The 20599-nt window shown below is 42.5% G+C and overlaps 1 protein-coding gene across 1 annotated transcript in view; it reads left to right on the plus strand.

Annotated features, from left to right (window-relative positions):
• The window catches only part of LOC124612976 (proton-coupled amino acid transporter 1), a 267593-nt gene extending 252058 nt beyond the window's left edge, over positions 1-15535 (plus strand). The window contains exons 9-10 of the mRNA XM_047141504.1: positions 4942-5114; positions 14342-15535. Of these exons, the coding sequence (XP_046997460.1) occupies positions 4942-5114; positions 14342-14577 (409 nt within the window). The 3' untranslated portion in view covers positions 14578-15535. The remainder of the gene's footprint in view (positions 1-4941; positions 5115-14341) is intronic.
• Positions 15536-20599: the final 5064 nt, after the last annotated feature.

The raw sequence follows: 20599 nt of genomic DNA on the forward strand, positions 1-20599 counted from the left end.
CCTCTTACATTTTCTGTAGATGATTCTGTCATTTACCCCTTAGTAAAGTTATGACAAGGTCAAAAACAATTGCAGAATAACTTATACACGATATCTGTATGGTAAAATGGGCAACTGACTCGGAATAAGGAAAACTGTGCGATCATCTATATGAGTACTAAAAGATTCCATTAAATTTAGATTGCACGATAAATTGCACAAGTCTGAGGGCTATGAGTTCAACAAAATACCTAGAAATAACAATGACGAACAACTTAAATTGGAACGATCGCATAGATAATGTTGTGTGGAAGGCTAGGCAAAGACTTCGTTTTATTTGCACAACACGTACAGGATGCAACAGAGCTATTAAAGAGACTGCCAACAGTACGCTTCTCCGTTCTCTGCTAAAGTACTGCTGTGCGGGGTGAGATCCTTACCAGACAGGATTGACGGAGGACATCGAGAAAGCCCAAAGAAGGGCATCTCGTTTTGTACTATCGCGGAATACTGGGGAGGTTGGGCAGGGCGGAGGTGGGGCGAGTGTCAGCGATATATGCGAGTTGGTTTTGGCAATTATAATACCAAACGCGTTTTTCGTCGCTGCGAAATTTCAGTCACTGAGTTCCTCGTCTGAATGTGGAAACAGGATAATATCGCCAAACAAAATAGAGGAAAATGATCGTCGTAATGAAATAAGACAAATCAGAGCTCGTACAGAAAGATTTAAGTGTTCATTTTTCCGCGCGCTGTTAGGGTGGAACGATAAAGAAGTAGTCCTAAAATGGTCCTAAGAACACTTTGCCAGGTACTTAAGAGTGAATTGTAGAGTAGTCATGTAGATGTAGATGCTCAAAGTGGCACGTAACTATGCACGTTTTCGTAGGCCCAATGACACTAACTGAAAAGTAGCTGACTGAAGGTGTATATTGTCGTCCAACGAGGCGCGGTGTTTCGAGCAATACACGACGTCGTGTGCATCGACAGCCCAATGAGGCGTTTAACTAGCAGTGTGTATATGTTGTAGTTCATGCTAGAATTGGTTATGTGAGGCTTTTGAGGTGTTTGTCGTGCTCATTGGAATTACCGTGAATATGAACCAGGTTGAAACTTCCTGGCAGATTAAAACTGTGTGTCGGACCGAGACTCGAACTCGGGACCTTTGCCTTTCGCGGGCAAGGTCCCGAGTTCGAGTCTCGGTCCGGCACACAGTTTTAATCTGCCACGAAGTTTGATATCAGCGCACACTCCGCTGCAGAGTGAAAAATCTCATTCTGGAACCATGAACCAGGTTGTTTATTTCAGCATTCTCGATGACCAAATGTCCCATTTCTTCCACATCTTCACGATTAGTATACTATGGACACTCCCGTCTGCCAAGATGACAACAGCAGGCTTCTCAGAAATGCAGGTATACGTTCCTGGTTTGACGAACGCTCAGGAAAGGAAGCCAGTACCAGCCTTCTAAAGCTACCCAAGTCAGTGTTGGCGATGTGATCGTGGAAGGGCAACGCGAAGGAACGATCAGAGCTAAATCGAGACCAGGCAGACGTCATGTACTGAAGGACAGGGACTGTCGATCATTAAAGAGGATGGTTGCAAAAAAACTCATGAAATCAGCGGAAAGAATCACTCGTGATTTTCAGAGTACTACCAGTTAGCGCAATTAATGTTTGTCGGAAGTTAAAAAGAATTGGGTACAATGGTCTCGCAGTTACTCAAAAGCCACACATTTCTAAAGTCAGAGCTGAGTGACGCTTGAGGTGATGTAAAGAGCAACGCTACAGGACAGTAGACGATTGGAAATGGAAGGATTTAGATCTACAGAATGCCTGGAGAACAATACCTGCGATCATGTGTGGTGTCAGCAGTGAAGTACAGAGAAGGTGGTGTTACGGTATGGGTGTGTTTTTTGTGGGAAGGCTGTGGCCCACCTATTGCGCTTAAGAAAACGCTAAACGCGGAATTATATGAACACATTTTACAGCATTATTTATTGCACACAGTAGAGGAGCAGTTCGGAGACGATAACTTCACGATTAGTACATTATGGACACTCCCGTCTGCCAAGATGACAACAGCAGGCTTCTCAGAACTGCAGGTATACGTTCCTGGTTTGACGAACATCTAGTACCTTCCGCCGCGGAAGTCGAACACGCGGCAGAACCAATGGACGTGGTCAGCCCATAGAGGGCTCCGCCTCCGCGGCGTCTATTCCGCGCAGCGAGGGCGCCACCGCTAAGCCACGTGCAGACAGCGGCCAATGGCTGCTCCCTCCGGTTTCGTATATAGGGACCCGCTCTGCCCCAGTCCAGCTCAATGCCCCTATCACTACACAGGATCTCTTTGCTACACTCCGCACGAAACGCAACACCGCTCCTGGTCACGATCGTGTCACCTACCGTCACCTTCGTGAAGCTCCTGTCTCTTTCCCCTCCACTCTACAATGTAGTCCTGTCCACCGGTTACTACCCCGACCTGTGGAAAACCTCCCGTATCCTCATGTTCGTTAAACCTGGTAAACCGCCGTCCGCCGTCTCCTCCTACCGTCCCATCAGCCTTACCTCGGTCTTCAGCAAGGTCCTGGAATCTATCCTCACCCGCCGCATCCACCAGCATCTCCGCCAGCACCGCCTCCTTCCCCATACCCAGTGTGGCTTTCGGCTGTCCTTCTCTTTGACGACCTTCTTCTTCACCTCACTCATCTCCTTTCTGAACAGCTTAATTCCCATCGCTCCGCAATCATCCTCTCCTTGGACCTCGAACATGCTTATGACCGCGTATGGCATTTCGGTCTCCTCTTCAACCACCAAACCTTCGCCCTTCCCATTAACTACGTCCGTCTGATCGGCTCCTTTCTCTCCCACCGTCCTTCCTACGTCACCATCCATAACACGGATTCCTACACCTTTTTTCCCTCCACCGGTGTGCCCCAAGGCTCCGTCCTCTCCCCTCTTCTGTATCTTTTATATACGGCGGACATGCCGCCGCCATCACCCCCCGTCCACCTTCTCCAGTTTGCCGATGACACCGCCTTCCTTGCCCTTGCCCCCACCCTGCAGCGCTCCCAACACCTTCTCCAATCCCATCTTGACCAGTTCACCGCTTGGTGCAACCAGTGGTTGTCAAGGTAAATCCCTCCAGAACCCAGGCGATCATTGTAGGCAAAACCACCCCTTCCTTCCGACTCATTGATTTCTATCTCACCATCTATGGTCGTCCTATCGCCCTCACCCCCACCCTTAAGTACCTTGGTGTCACCCTCGACCGTCGCCTCTCCTGGACCCCCCATCTCTGGACAATCCAAGCCAAGGCACACTCCTGACTCCATCTCCTCAAGCTCCTTTCCGGCCATACGTGGGGTCTGGACCCCTCCACTATACTCCACACCTATAAATCCCTCATCCGCCCTATCCTTTGTTATGCCCATCCGGCCTGGATCTCCGCCCCCCCTACCTTTTATAAATCCCTTCAAATCCTTGAACACCATGCTCTCCGCCTCATCTATCGCATCTGTGTCCCCTCCCCCACGTGGATCCTGTACGATCTCATTCCATTCCCCCACCTCCTCCTTTTCCTTGAAAGGATACAGATCCTGTACACCTCCCGTAAACTCGATCCTCCTCACCCACTTGTCTCGCCCATCCTCTCCCACCCCCCGCCCACTGCCGCGCCTGTATTCCCACGTCCCACCCGGTCTCCATCTCTCCACCCTCCTTACCCTCTCCCAAGGTGGCTTCCGCCAGCTCCCCCTCCCTGATGATAATCTCCTCCCGCCCATCTACCCCTCCTACCAACTTTGATCCCTCCCACATCCTGTGCCTTTTCTTTTGGGTACCCTCCCTCCCTCCCTTCTCTCTCCTTATCCCCCCATCCCCCTTACTCCACCATCTTCCCCCGGGCTTTCCCTCCCCCTTCCTCCCTCCCCCCTATTTCCCCTGCCCGTGGCATCTCTGCTCTCCCCGCTCCCTCTCCCACCTCCCACTCCTCCTCTCTTGGCAGGTCCCCGGACTCGTACACGCTTAGTGAACATTCGCGCGCCGGAGATCAACGCCTCGTGTTTCTGTGTGTGCCGTCGTTTGTGCTTAAGTGGTTCAGTGTTATTCGTTTTGTGCACCTACATTCGCATGTGACAATTTTCGTCTATGTATGTGTCCAAGTGTCTGAACAAATTTTATCTTGGACTCTATGCCCATGAACGGCTCAATAAATTTTAAAAAGTGTTTGTCTCCGTTTATATGTCCACCATGTTTTTGTCTAATTGTTTTCATTTGTCTCTTTTGTGTTTCTCTATGGCCCAAGAGCGGCGTAGGTTTAAAAATAACAATAAAGAAAAAAAAGTCTAGTCCGGCCAGTCTGGTACTCGCTCTGGATTTCGTTTCTATCTCGGCGGTACTGCGTTCTGGTCGTTGCGCGTTGTTGACATTTGCCTGGCTCTGGTTCCGAGTGGATTTACGTTTGGTGTTTGGTGTTGTGGTTTCCACAAGCCTCCGTTGTGTATCTCTTCCTTGTTGTGTCGCTCATCGGTTGTTGTCAGTTGTCGTTGGTCTGTCGTCCGACTCGTCCTGTGTTTACCCGGTGGTGCGTGCTCCACCGCAGGCGGCTCCCGCGCCTGGCGCCTCCGGTCCGCAGCCCAAGGCGTTCCCGCTGTTGGTTGTGGTTACTACAGAACACCCAGGAGAGGAAGCCAGCACCAGCCCGACTGACACACGACCTATGATCCCTGGGAAAATTTAGAATAGCAGGGGCAACGCAGCTATCTACATCTCGGCAACTTGAAAGCTCTACGGGATCTAATCGTGAGCAGCTTCAGCTGGATACGAAGTACCTGAAGGAACTTGTTGACTCTCTTCCCCGTCGGTGCTATTGTGATGTCGCCTTTGGGTGACTTATTGTTTGTCCAGCCTGCTTTGTAGAATAAGATGGTTAAAAGATCTCCCCCTAACTGCTGGCCACTCACAGCCTGTCGCAGGTCATCAAGGTTGTGATCGCGCTGGGCATCCTGTTCTCGTACGCGCTGCAGATGTACGTGCCGGCGAGGATCATCTGGCCCGGCATCGTCAGCCGCTGGGGACCCTTCAGGCGGCCGGCGCTCGTCGAGACGGCCTTCCGGACTGCCCTCGTCACTCTCACCTGTGAGTACGGCTTCCGAACTCTGTCCAGGGAATCAATGCCAACTGTTTGGCAGAAAGTTTTTTTTTTTATTTCACTTACTGCAAGCTTTCTTCCCGTTCCATTTACGGATGGAGCGAGTGGGAGAATGACTGCCTGTACGCCTCTGTTCCAAATGTTTTTAGCGTACCTATGTGGTCAAGTACTATATGGGACCGATATATCGTAACTGCCCAACTATCATCCGATTTCCGCAATTTCTCGTTTCCATTTTGCCTGCATAACACGTATATGTGACGTTCAAATTACTTCTTTTTTCCGTCAAGTGTTGAGTGAAGTAAAAGGATCATTACTATTATTTCAGTTCTTATTTTTGATTATTATCGAAGTAGATGTTAACTATCAAAAATTGGGCCTAAGTACTGTCCGTCAATCTTACCTGTATTATGGTGGCCTATACTAATGGCTTTTGTGGTGTCGCCGCCAGACACCACACTTGCTAGGTGGTAGCCTTTAAATCGGCCGCGGTCCGTTGGTATATGTCGGACCTGCGTGTCGCCACTGTCAGTGATTGCAGACCGAGCGCCGCCACACGGCAGGTCTAGAGACACTTCCTAGCACTCGCCCCAGTTGTACAGCCGACTTTGCTAGCGATGGTTCACTGACAAATTACGCTCTCATTTGCCGAGACGATAGTTAGCATAGCCTTCAGCTACGTCATTTGCTACGACCTAGCAAGGCGCCATTATCATTTGCTGTTTATCTTGTGACGCATGTACAGTCAGACCGATGTTCACCAATTATGAATTAAAGTTAAGTATTCCAGTAAATACTTACGTTCTTTGCTACTATAAATTCCCTTAACTGTTCCAGACCTCACGCCAGCCGGCGTGAGCTTAAACGCGTGCCTTTCGGCTACCCGTCATTGTGGATTGGCTGTCTTGCCAGTCCACAACAGCTTTAGTGTCCATTTATTTGAACAGAAAAAGAAAGAAAAACATTATTGAAAGAAAAACATTGAGTCGTGCTTGGGTAACTCAGATGGTACAGCAACTGCCCGCGAAAGTCAAAGGACCCAAGTTCGAGTCTCGGTCTGGCACTCAGTTTCAGTCTGCCAGGAAGTTTCATATAAACGCACACTCCGCTGCAGAGTGAAAATCTCATTTTGTAAACATCTCCCAGGCTGCGGCTAAGCCATGTCTCCGCAATACCCCTTCTTCTAGCAGTGCTAGTTCTGCAAGGTTTGCAGGAGAGCTTCTGTGAAGTTTGGAAGGTGGGAGACGAGGTACTGGCAGAATTGAAGCTGTGGGGACGGGGTGTGAGTCGTGCTTGGGTAGCTCGGATGGTAGAGCACTTACCAAAAAAAGGCAAAGGCCCCGAGTTCGATCTCAGTCCGGCACACAGTTTTAGTCTGCCAGGAAGTTTTATATCAGCGCACACTCTGCTGCAGAGTGAAAATCTCATTCTACAGTGTCTGTATGTTTATACAGAAAAGTCAAAATAATGTAGTATGACCGATCCCATCCCACTTCCTAACATTTCATATAGCATAGACAAATATTGAACATTCAGATATAAAAAGAATAATAAATGTCATCAATATAGTATAAAAAATCTTCAGTCTTCATGATGTAGTAAAATCTCAATAAGCCCTAGAACATACCAGAATACTGATTTACTCAGTGGTAAATGTGTCTCTCAACAGAATACTGTAGTACGTATTTTCCTGCATTTACACAATTTCATATATGGTTTGATGTTTTGTAACAATAAAGCATAAGGTTCGTTATACATCAAAATTTGAGGATTCCTAACTAACAGACAAAATTAGTATTGACAGAGAGAGATACGATTGAGCGGTAGGATATAAGACGAAGGTTGTAGCATAGAAAACAAGTACAAATACACTGCTGCTACAGCTCGAGGCCCTGTGCATTTCACGCACATAACACAAATAGTTCAAATTGCTCTGAGCACTATGGGACTCAAATTCTGAGGTCATTAGTCCCATAGAAAACTAGTTAAACCTAACTAACCTATGAACATCACACACATCCATGCCCGAGGCAGGATTCGATCCTGCGACTTTAGCGGTCTCGCGGTTCCAGACTGCAGCGCCTAGAACTGCACGGCCACCTCGGCCGGCCACATAACACATAAAGTGTGTATGTCTCCCTGTAATTCACATGCTAACGTTTATCTGTATCATCATAGGCGTCTTCCGCATCTGTTTCTACTAAAGGTGTGAACCTGTTTGTGTATTTTCCAAAGTTCTCAACCAATTACAACAACAACCACAATAATAATAATAATAATAATAATAACATTCAATAACAGTCAAGTTAGAAATTAGTTTGACTTTACAAGATAAAGACAACACCATTAAACTTTCATCATTCCCCTTACATATCTTTTTATGTAAACAAGACCGCTTATTCTGCACATTTGTTTGCATACAGAGTGATTCGAAAGGAAACAACAGATTTCAGCTGTTTAGTGCAGACAAACAATAAAAGATAGAATCATGTTGCTCATGTCAGTAGATGGGTCAGTAGATGGAGGAAGGTTCAAAGTACTGACACAGCTATGGTGTTGTTTTTTATAGCAACATCGTTACAGAAATCATTTTGCATGTTGCAGTCTGGGCATGTTGTTCATTACATTTGCCCTCCCAGGTCACCAGACCTCACTCCAGAGATTTTTTTTTCTGTGTGGGTACATAAGAGAGACAGTCTTTCACCCAACTAAGGCAGCTTATAACTTTCTCTTGCAAGTTCGCGCCAAATATAGCACTATGTTCACAAACTAGCGTTACCTTCTGGTAGGAATTTGATGTCTGACCGTGTTTTTACCTAATGGATAAAGGGTATCTGACAATAATTTCGTGTATATGGCAATCAATAGAAAACTTAACAGGATTTACTTCGATAATGAAAGTAGAGAAGTGCATACAAGTGAAATAACAAACGGTCGCTAGCCTAATTGGGCATAATAATTTGAAATATTTTGTTCAAGGAAACTGAATATGAGTAGCTAAAGTGACTTTCATTAACACCCCCTTTGAATAGTGCACTGGATACACACGACTATAGGGCTATCTAAGTTATGGGTTGCAGTAGCTATCATTTACACAAATCAGTAGTCATAGGAAGATAAATGGTACTTCACTTATAATAATAATAGTTACTATTGCAATCATTTATCAACTCAGTACTGAGAGGTTACTACAGGACACACTGGACCGAAGTTGGGCATGAAAAGGGTTCTGATTTAACTAACATATACATACCGCAAATGAAATTAAATAATACTAAACATACACTTTTTATTCTCTCATTCATGGAAATGCCGCAGATTTCTTTAGTAACAACAAATATTGCAATTATCTTTCTTAGAAGAGAGAAATATGGTGTGGACCCATAAACTGTTACTGTGTCTCCAGGCAAACTCTGTGATTATTTCAGAACCAAAGTGCAGTTCACTAATATTGATTCCTAACCCCACTTGGAATAGTTAATATTTTATTCCTTTAAAGCAAATTACTCAAATACATATCTGAGTTAACCTCAGAAAATGGTTCATGGTAACAATCAATACAAATTTAGGTTTCATGTAAGTTCAATTTACATGCCTTTTTCATCACCTGAGAAGTAGTTATTTTAGATAGAAACATTTACACCCTTTGGCACTGAACTTTTGCACATTTAATACGAAACCAAATCACTATTTAGTTAGAAACAGGATACTCGGTTTCTGAACATTTAGGATGGGATCCTGCATCGGTTCATGATTAGGATAACGCCAGGGTTCAAACACAGGTTTGTAGCACTTTAATTATTATTGAAAAAACACTAACACAAATATACTGGTACATGCTGTAATACTTATTAGTGTTCCTGAAGTTGGCGGAGCAGTGGCGCAATAGTGATGGCAAGCAACGTGACAGCTTACCGGTCTCACACTCTTGATGTTGAAAGCTCTTTACAGTTTCTTCTTGGCGACGGATTTTTCTCGTCTTAGAGCCATTTCATAATATCAAGAGCACCATGCAATAGTCAAAACCACATACGGGGCAAATTTCCATATAAAACGCCTTCCAAATGCCTCACTTGGCACCATCGATGTTTACCGTACAACAGCTAACCACTGAATGCATAGCGTTCCCACCAAGTAGCCGCCCAGATCGACCGACAAAAGCACCTTTTACCATGCGCCAAACCACGTTCGTAGTGGAGGGGGTTCCCTACAGCTTTTATACTTTACAATGCAAGTTCCCTAAGCATGAAACAGCTTCCAATATATTAAACATTCTTTAGCTTCTACAATACATACATACCAAACTTTAAATTTCCTGTCACAAATCAATGACCTTAATTAGTAACGAACAACCACTTCACAGTCACATACACAAAGAAACATAGTATAACCTACTTACAATCGATATTGGTGTTACAAGTTACTCTTCAAGATGTGAGATATCTAATTGTTAAATCTGCCGAGTCAGTAAACACAGACGTCTTTAAAATGTCACTGTTCTTAACAATTCAGCTATTTGTTTCAACAATTTGATTTCCTAACTCATTTCCCACAGTCTTACTGTTTCTATCAACTTGGTCATGTCCGTCAAAAATTGTTCGATGATAGGTTCATCCATCAAATTTTCAGTGCCCTTATTTAGTCCTGAATCGTCCTCTTTCAATAAGTTTGGACCTTGAAAAACGACAGTCTCAACTTACACAATTTCTCTCTATGTTGTCTACCCTGGTTAAATGATTAAAGAAGAAAGCTGAAAATTGGTAAGTTATTTAACCTGATACTCTTATAGGTGAGTTATGTCCACATTGTTGTCCAGTCATATTGTTCACTGATATTGATTAGTTTCCAGTTCAGTTTCCAGTCCATTACATTTTACATCTATTTAACATCTTTTAGGCTACCTGAAAAATACTCTTCGATGATTAATTTCTTTGCATGTTAATGGATCCTGGATGATGTCCACACATGTAATAAGCGACTTTCAATAAAAGGTCAAATCACCATTAAAAAGTCTAACAACAGAGTGTGTCAATTTGCAGAATTTTAAATACGGAAACGGTCACATTAAATAGTTTTTTTTTGTGTATCTGGTGCTTAGGCTGGTTAGATATGTTGTCTTTGAGGTACAAATGTTGTTCCTGGATTTTCCTGTATGAAAAAATCTGAAACTTCTGGGGATTGTGAAAGCCAGCGGACTACAAGCAATGAAATGATGAATGTTTACGCTTTTGACTCCTTATCTTAAATACTTCAAACTCGTTGACAAAAATAACTTCAGTCTGCTACCATGAGCTGTAAACTGCACCGAGCGAGTTGGCGCAGTGGTTAGTACACTGGACTCGCATTCGGGAGGACGACGGTTCAATCCCGCGTCCGGCCATCCTGATTTAGGTTTTCCGTGATTTCCCTAAATCGCTTCAGGCAACTGCTGGGATGGTTCCTTTGAAAGGGCACGGCCAACTTCCTTTCCTGTCCTTCCCTAATCCGATGAGACCGATGACCTCGCTGTTTGGTCTCTTCCCCCAAAACAACCAACCTACAAACTGCAGCTAAATACAAAACATGTCTACAATGGCTCCATTCGCAAGGTGAGAAAGAACAGCGATTACATTTGCCGGCATGTAATCTAATTATTTATCACTTGCAAAGACAGTGTTTAAATTAACTTATACATATATTCTATGTGTAAAGATTGACACATTTAATCAAAATACATGAAATGTATCCATAGTTGCCAATATCGACAACCATCAGGCACGGCAATATCGTATTTATTGAAAATGTTGTAAATAACTTTATAAAAGCTACAATTAAGTTTCTGTTTACATCGAATGTAAGAAGGAATGCACAAAATACGACATTTACATACAAATAAATTTGTGTGACGTTACTGTCTTACACATGAAATTATCAGTACCCACACTGAGCACAGTGGCGCTGTGGTTAGCATATTCGGAAGAAAGGCGGTTCAAATCCGTGTCTGGCCAACCGGATTTTGGTTTTACGTGATTTCCCTAAATCGCTTTAGGCAAATGACGGGATGGTTCCCTTGAAAGAACACGGTCGATTTCCTTCCCGTCCTTGAAACATTCTATGCTCGCGCTCCATCTCTAATAAGGTCAATGTCGACGGCACGTTAAACCCTAATCTTCATTCTTAGGGTTGGTTATATCACAGTGCACATTCTTTCAACAGCACAGACGCAAAGAAACAGCTGAGTTGCAACATGATTTAGAATGAAATTGGCCTTCGCCTATTCAAGAGACTTTTCACAGTATTCTGGTATACTGATGTGGGAAAAATTTGAATCTATTTGCTCAGACAGGAATTTAAACTCCGTTCCTCGCTAATGTGAGTATATTTATTGACCATTGTGCTCCCTAGAATTGCACGTTCCTCCGAAGAAGGACCGATTTGGCACTGTTGAGGTAAATAACAACGAATAACATCAGTTTTATTCAAAGTACATTTCCATAAAACGAGAGACAGAATTTCATCATCAGAAAAATACGGCTTTGTTTCCTTTAGTTATTTGGAACTCTTAACGTTGGTACATAAACATTTTTTTCAGGCTTCTCAATATAGCATGTAGTTTTATAGTGTTGTAATCCTTCACAAGTTAGTAAATGATAACAGTTTATTACAGAGTGCCCTTTTTTACCAATTATATATTTGGGCGAGGGCTACACATAACTGGATACGGGTGTTCTGCAAGGTAATGATGACATGTGATTAGTTGCAGTATTGCCCCTTTTTCTTGCTGTGGATATCCTGGAATAATTTTTTATTGTATTTCTTATTTCCTATCAGTTGCGTATGATAATCTGTACGATATTACGTACATATAAAGACGTGCGACTTCATGTATTGAAGTAATTTTCTTCGATAGTTTGTCTGCCACCTCATATTGAATTCCAACATGGGATGGGATGCACTGAAAGAGCACTTCTTTACCTTCTTTCCATAATGTGTTTACACTACATATAACGTTGATAATTCTTAACATTGCTGGAACGATATTCAATGACTCACAGTCACTACCTTGTGAAAGTCGTTTGTCGAAACACAGAGCTGGTGCAATGTAGCACGTATGTTTCATAATTACACCAATGAAGCTGTCCTACAGTACATCAACATAAATACAGTATAAAATCATTTGTACACAAACTCAGAATGATTCCTTTCCTGTTCAGTTCCAAAAATGAATACTCCCTTGTAAACTAGTAGTAACGGCGGAGTAATATTGTTTTAGAACGAATGTTTCATATAAAGTTGCTTATTTACAATAAAAAAAGATGAAACTGTACTTAACCCGAAGACTGACTCTAATGTTGCAGTGCTTTACTAGATACAGTCCTAACGGAGGAGGCATGACCTTGTCTCTCTGAACAGACGCGGCCAGCCAGTTGTACTGAGATCTACAGTTTAATGTGGTCTCCAAACCATGGTGCAACTTGGAATTTTTGATATTAACATGCGTTAACTGAGAGAAAAAAGACCTAGGACCCACTGAGGATCATACACCGGATCTTTGGATTTGTGGTTTTGATATCGAACCACAGTTATTCAAAGTACTAGACATGAAAAAGTGGTATAATGATATAATGGTTAATGTACACGTGTTACCTGCACATCAGCACATTTGCGCCGCCAGACGGAAGGGAGAGGATGCCTTTGTAAACGATTAAATAGTTTTTGGCTTAGGCGTCTGCAGTGACCAATTCGTGTCTAAATACAATGTGAGAGCACTGATGTGCAGACCCGACTAGGTATGAGATCATTTTAAATTGCGTGTAAACGGTTTCAAACTGTAATACAAAAGTTTTCATGACGTTGTTACTGTGCTATAAGATAGCTACATTGATTCAATTACGAGATATTCATACATTTTTCTTTCTTGGTGTTGATCTGATGAGGACAACAATAAGCTGAAACAAGCTACCCTGATAAAAATGTTACCTGTCGTTATGATCAATACGGAAAAAGAAAATAGGAGTAAGTCACTTTCACGAGCACTGACACAACAGACAAAATGTCTTCAATCGTGAAACATTTATAACCTGAACTTCAACATCAAACTTGAAATAATTCCTGACAAGGTTCTGTTAAAAGAAAGAAACACATCTTTTTAAACATTGTATCACTCTTCCGATGGATATTAGCTAAGAAGGGTAGGACGTCAAACGGGCCGACCTGGAGCAGGAGAGGCACCACAGGACATTCTAATTTCCACTGTCTACACTTTTATAAACAAATTCATAAAACTTTGTCAGTACGACCGTGAAAGATTCAGGAGTCACACTCACAGCAGTGGAAGCTCAAAAACATAACAAAGTACATTTTTTTACATGTGAAATTTCACCATTTTATCACTTACTATTGGCTACATTTGTTGCTATGGGTACACTTTTCTTCATAAATAAGAGAGATTCTTCGATGAATTTTGCACAGCATGTAAACCATACTTGCAGGTGTATGAAACTCTAGAATTTTACAAATCTATTAAAAGGTGTTGTAAAAATTGAGATAGTTAACTATAGAATTTGAGTTTTTTCTAAACATGAAGTTTAAAATGTAGTTCGGTAAAGAGAGTATAGTATCTCTTTACTTTAAGAATGTAGTTGTGGTAAAAATTAATGAAAATTAAAAAGTAAAAAAATTGATATAAAAAGCAGGAAAATTATATTTTAACAGCTCGTTAATTTTTTCGTAAAGTAAGTAAATTCTAGAGTTTCATGCACCTCTAAGTATGGTTTGTATTCTGTGCAAAATTCATCGAAGAATCTCTCTTGCTTATGAAGAAAAGTGTACCTATAGCAACAATAGCAGTCAATAGCAAGTGAAAAAAATGATGAAATTTCGCATGTAACAAAATTTATTTTGTTATGTTTTTGAACTTCCACTGCTATCAGTGTGAATCCTGAATACATCCTGGTCATGCTGACAAAGTTTTATGAATGTATTTGTAAAAGTAAAGACAGTGGAAATTAAAATGTCTTGTGGCGCCTCTCCTGCTCCAAGTCGTCCCGTTTGACGTCTTACCCCTCTTAAATGTGATGATTTGTACAAGATATTTACGAACACTGCTCTAGACAGTGATTTTTAGAGCAGAGTATGTAGGTATAAATAACGCTTTCATGAGTAATGACTACCTCGTCGATGCGTTTATGAATTAAAAGTGGCAGGTTTTGGCACCACGTTTGCTTGTTCACAGTCGTGCTGGCCGAGGTGGTGCCCAACCTGAGCGTGTTCATCTCGCTGATCGGAGCCGTCTCGTCGTGCACCCTGGCCCTGCTCATACCGCCCGTCATCGACGTGGTCTACCGCTGGGAGTACGGCATCTCCTGGCCACTCGTCATCAAGGACGGCTTCATCTTCTTCGTCGGCGTCGTCTCCTTCTTGACGGGCACCTACGCCAGCGTCGTCTCCATGGTCCAGCAGCTCTTCTGAGGCAGACGGCGGAGCTTGCCTCGGCGGAAGGTCGCTCCCCTGGCAGTCTGGAAGGCGCCACCCGGGCTGCTAGCAGAAAGCTGGTGCCCCGCTCGCACTTCCCCACGGCCTCCCACAGAGCCCAGTGCCGCACTTACAGATATTCGGACGGCTGTTCGCCCAGCCACTCGTGCTGTGTATTCTGAACGGAACTCGATGTACAGCCTCGACAGACTCTCCGTTTCGCACAGCATGGCGGCCACCAAAATATCAAATTCGGAGAAGAACACTTGGCTCATAGATGTAGTGTGCTTTAAGTATGTTTCTCGTCTTCCCGAGACGTCGATCTCGTGGCATCTGACATTGCTTGCCGTTCCATTCAGCTGGGAGGACAATTCGTTCGTGGTGCGACCATTGACCAGGTCTCGACCCAGGCTGTAGCCTGAAAGGGCTCTTAATGACGAAGTGGACACTTTACACCTGAGACTGGTTTCAATATAATGCACAATCCGAAAAGTATTCACGGGTACATGAAAACATATCATTTCGTGATGCAGTTTTACCATTCTCATTTCCGTCCGAAAATGTACATAGCCAAATCGCGACAAGATAATTTTTCAGTCGTTAAATATCTGTGGGGTCTTATTGAACCGATATACTGTGCTAAGATACACAATTGATAGATAATTTTCCGTATTTTCCTGCGCGGGGGTGCGCAACCTGTTCACAGTACAGGAGACTTCAAAAAGAAAGAGCACATTTTAAGATTTTATCCTGAACAAAGAACCCACGATAGATAGTGCTTACGAATACACTGCCATAAGACTATATAAATCTTTGTTCCTACTGTGTTTCTATGCATGTTATATACAATGTACGTGTTTAGCATAAACATCATTACATCACTACACCATTTGAATCCATTCATATTCCGGGTGATCAAAAAGTCAGTATAAATTTGAAAACTGAATAAATCACGGAATAATGTAGATAGAGAGGTACAAATTGACACACATGCTTGGAATGACATGGGGTTTTATTAGAACCAAAAAAATACAAAAGTTCAAAAAATGTCCGATTGATGGCGCTTCATCTGGTCAAAATAGTAATAATTAGCATAATAAAGTAAGACGAAGCAAAGATGATGTTCTTTACAGGAAATGCTCAATATGTCCACTATCATCCCTCAACAATAGCTGCAGTCGAGGAATAATGTTGTGAACAGCACTGTAAAGCATGCCCGGAGTTATGGTGAGGCATTGGCGTCGGGTGTTGTCTTTCAGCATCCCTAGAGATGTCGGTCGATCACGATACACTTGCGACTTCAGGTAACCCCAAAGCCAATAATCGCACGGACTGAGGTCTGGGGACCTGGGAGGCCAAGCATGACGAAAGTGGCGACTGAGCACACGGTCATCACCAAGCGACGCGCGCAAGAGATCTTTCATGCGTCTAGCAATATGGGGTGGAGCGCCATCCTGCATAAACATCGTACGTTCCAGCAGGTATTTATCAGCCACGTTGGGGATGATGCGATTTTGTAACATATCGGCGTACCTCTCACCCGCCACGGTAGCAGTTACAAAACCAGAATCACGCATTTCCTCGATGAAAAAAGGCTCGATAACTTTTTTTTTTTTTGTTCTAATAAAACCCCATGTCATTCCAAGCATGTGTGTCAATTTTTACCTCTCTATCTACATTATTCTGTGGTTTATTAAGTTTTCAAATTTATACTGACTTTTTGATCACCCGGTTTTAATTATCACTAAACGAGCAATGTGGCATAGTGGTAAGACGCTGGACATTCATTCGGCAGGACCACGGTTCGAAACCACGTTCGTTTATCCGCATTTATGTTTGGCGTGGTTTCCCTAAATCTTTTAAGGCAAATACTGTATCATTCCATTGAAAGGCACACGACCGGTTCCTCTCTCTGAAATAACTCGACGTCAAAACGACGTTAAAATATAATATTCCTGCTTTTTATATCACTTTTTTTTTCTTTTTAATTGGCCTTAATTTTTACCACAACTACATTCTTAAAGTAAAGAGGCACTGTACTCTGTTTACCGAACTTGCAAGAACCACAAACTGTGTCTCTGGTAATCAGGTCAGCCGCAGAAAATGAGATAAATTGTACTTCTATATTCTCACCATTCAATGACTAGTAATAATTATTATAATTTAGATCCGGACTTCAGTACGAAAAAGGATCGGAGACTATCATGCATGAAAATAAATCTAAACTTTTCTTCTAGCATTAGAATTTGTGTAGTTAACGTGTGTGAGACAGCGTTGCCTCTGTAGATGACAGTTTTATAAATCTTGCTAGCATGATAGCCATAATACGTACTTAATTTTGCGGCTCTCTCAAATATCCAATAATTAAACCAGGATGTTTAGTCCTCTTTCTCGTTCTTCGTGTCGTTCTAGCTTACTTGACCAAAGAAAAGTTGTTCTATCCAGAAACAAACAGCAACTGGAAGAACTTTTATCATATCAAGTCAAAGAATTGATGCATAGAAACCACGTAATATTGCCTCCAGGAAGCGTTGCTAAAAGTAAGAGCAACATGAAAAAGCTTCACGTGTAGCAATTGCCGAAGAAAACCTCAAATTATATCCTTGGCTAGTCAGTATTTTCATACGCGCCTGAGAAATGGATTCTTGAGAACGTCCAGAAAGCACTTATCGTTTTCATTCGGCGTTTTCATTTGACATGAGAGGGCATTGAGGTCGTATACACCGTGCTCGAATGGTGGTTGGCCGTAAAGTTAGTTGTTTCCGCATAAACTGCACAATATTTTAACGAGGCAGCCGGTTATCACCCTGAAGTACAAGTGCAGGTTAAAATATTGAGCTGTTTCCATGAAACCATCCGATTCCGATACACGTTCAAACACTTATAAAGTATATCCTCAAACAACACAAACAAAATCTTCTTTAGATCATTTTTATATCATTCATAAACATGTACTTATATTTCCTGCGAACTACAGCACACAAAACGGTATTTCTTGAGGCTCCACCATCAGAATGAAAAACTATTCTAAGGACACTAATTAAATGTATGCTCTCTAATGCTGTATGAGGGTATGTTCCTATAATACGAAAATTTTCTGTGATAAAAACGTGTACGTGCTCTGATTTTTGAAGCTTCCTATACAGTCACAACCTTCGGACTGTAGACATCCCAGCAGGCCTGGAATAGTAATTTAGTCATCTAGGAAATAAAATGTTACTTTCTTTTTTAAACAATTATGAAACGACTAGTCTTCCGTTGTGAATATTTTTTCGGTGTAAAAAGTAAAAATAAGGAAAGTACCTGGATATTATAAAGCGAACATAATGAACGCTTTATCTCACAACTGCTATGACATACCAACGTAAACATCGCTAACGCCTTAGCTATTATATTATTTATGTGAGAGACGTAACAATCTGTACCCTATACGGAGATAAAATTTCGATAAAATATTCTAGAAGAGTGGTTACGGGACTTCAGTATTTAATTGTGTTGTTAGTACCTGGCTGATTGTAAATTATTACGTTCGATGATGTATGATACGTTTTTGTCTTTATATTATTTATCGTTGTGTATGGATGACTTGTTCAGAGGATATGGTACTGAATATCATATGTGCTTTGTTGTCCTCGTTCTTCGAAATTCTGTATATATTTATAGTAAGCAATGTTTCACTTTAATAAAGTTGTCACTTACACAGAAATGTGTGCTTACAGTGAAAACTAATCACAGCCCTGTGTTGCCTATTATTACGGCAACTTACTAATAAATTCCTTACTGTAAAACAATGTCTTTTCTTTTACTGGATATTTCTGAGGCATGCTGAATAAGAGAGACATACATACTGCAAGGGACAAATGAATTTTGTAGTCCTTTTTCTAAATGGTATTCAGAATATGTTTTTGCGGATTGATCACAAATGTGTTCTTAGAAATAAGAATTTTTCTAATAAAAATATGTAGCTTTTAGGGACTTTTCCATCCGTTTATTCATTCTTAGGGATGCAATGAGAGTGAAAAAGAAGCAGCTGTCAAAAAAAGCCTTGACGAATCTATTAACAACTATTATTAAATTGTTTAGCATACTTCGTCGCAAATTAAACAGTCTATAAATGGACATTATGAAATTAGTAGGAATGCTGTTACTTTGAAAGTGTATGCTATTCTTCAGTTATGCTCCCATGTGATGGGTATGCAGCGACTGGCATGCACACTGCTCTACCAGTACTCCTTAGGGAAAAAAAAAAGCACTCCGTCTTCAGACCACGAGTGGCCTACCGGGACCATCCGACCGCCGTGTCATCCCCTGTGGAGGATGCGAATAGGAGGGGAGTGGGGTCAGCACACCGCTCTCCCGGTTGTTATGATGGTATTCTTGACCGAAGCCGCTACTATCCGGTCGAGTAGCTCCTCAATTGGCATCACGAGGCTGAGTGCACGCCGAAAAATGGCAACAGCGCACGGCGGCCTGGATGGTCACCCATCCAAGTGCCGACCACGCCCGACAGCGCTTAACTTCGGTGATCTCACGGGAAGCGGTGTATCCACTGCGGCAAGGCCGTTGCCCACTCCTTAGGTAAGCAGTTGTAAATTTAATTGCAGACTAGCACCCAATATCAGCCAAAAATGGCAGTCTAGCCCCTGAAGCAATTAGGCTACTTCATAAACTTCAACTGTTGCGCATGACGCAAACATATAACAATGTCCCTCAGGTTTTCAGAGAGGCCTCGCCCAATCTTTATGGTAGTAGCAAGGCATGTAGAAAAAGAAGATAGACCATTCCAGCTACTGAGGGACAAAAAATTCCCTTGTGCGCCTTGACATCACCTTGAGGACTCTAGTGGCTGCGCATTCGACAGAACACGGAAGTCGTGGTGCATCCAAAGGAAATAACTCCTTTCGTGTCAGTCACGAAATGGTCACTGCAATTGCGCTATGGTACAATGCATTGAAATCGCTCGAAGTACGACAAACATTATTTATTATGGTTTTCCCAAAGACGAGCACTTCCACCATGAAACGATAGTTCGGTGAAAACGTGGGAACAGCGTGAATATGAAAACTGCACGAATATGTTCAGTTCATTTTCGGTCTGAAGATTACGAACGAGATTTGAGAAACTAACTTTTAAAGTTATCTTCAAGAAAGAAGCTACTACCCACGGCAATGAACATTCCAAACTAGAATGAAGAAAAAATTACAGAAGGCAGAGATGCAAGCGGGAAGATAAGAAGTCAGTATGTAAATGACACTCAGACTAGTTATAATTCTAAACCTACCGTAAAATAAATTAATTCACATAAATTTAATGCTTTTTTTCATGCAGTGCTTGATTACTCTACAACAATGACTGACTCATTACATTGTGTAGGAAATAAATAAATTACGTTGTTCAGGTTTACTAGCTTTTGCTCCTGAATAATATAGCTTCATTTGTCGTGTAAATAGTCGACCTTTTTTCATGTTATCGAGATATAGTAACTATTTCAATGTAAGAATATAGTACAACTTCCGACTGAGTTCTTATACTAGCACATTTCACGTGCCGCCCGGGTTGGCTGAGCGGTTCTAGGCGCTACAGTCTGAAACCGCGCAGGTTCGAATCCTGCCTCGGGCTGTGTGATGTCCTTAGGTTAGTTAGGTTTAAGTAGTTGTAAGTTCTAGGGGACTGATGACCTCAGAAGTTAAGTCCCATAGTGCTCAGAGCCATTTGAAACAACATTGCACGTGCTGCGCAAATGCCTTAACAATAGGAGGTTAAGTGAGACTGGCTGAAGAGGTCAGTTGATAATGGATTACGCATCGATGGATGGGACGCATTACATCCACGCCGCCCCGTGCCGCTATAGGTACCTGATTGCCCTCGCTCAGGTGTGGCGTGTACCAGGAGCGCTGTCTGCGATAGACTTCGGTCAAGCATTTGATCGTGTCAGTCATATGTACTTCACCGCTGCCATTCAGAACACGCATTACCCGGCCGCTTTCGTCGAGGTGGTGCTCCGTCTCCTACGTAACGC

This window comes from Schistocerca americana, chromosome 4, assembly GCF_021461395.2.
Source record: "Schistocerca americana isolate TAMUIC-IGC-003095 chromosome 4, iqSchAmer2.1, whole genome shotgun sequence".
Taxonomy (NCBI): Eukaryota; Metazoa; Arthropoda; class Insecta; order Orthoptera; family Acrididae; genus Schistocerca; species Schistocerca americana.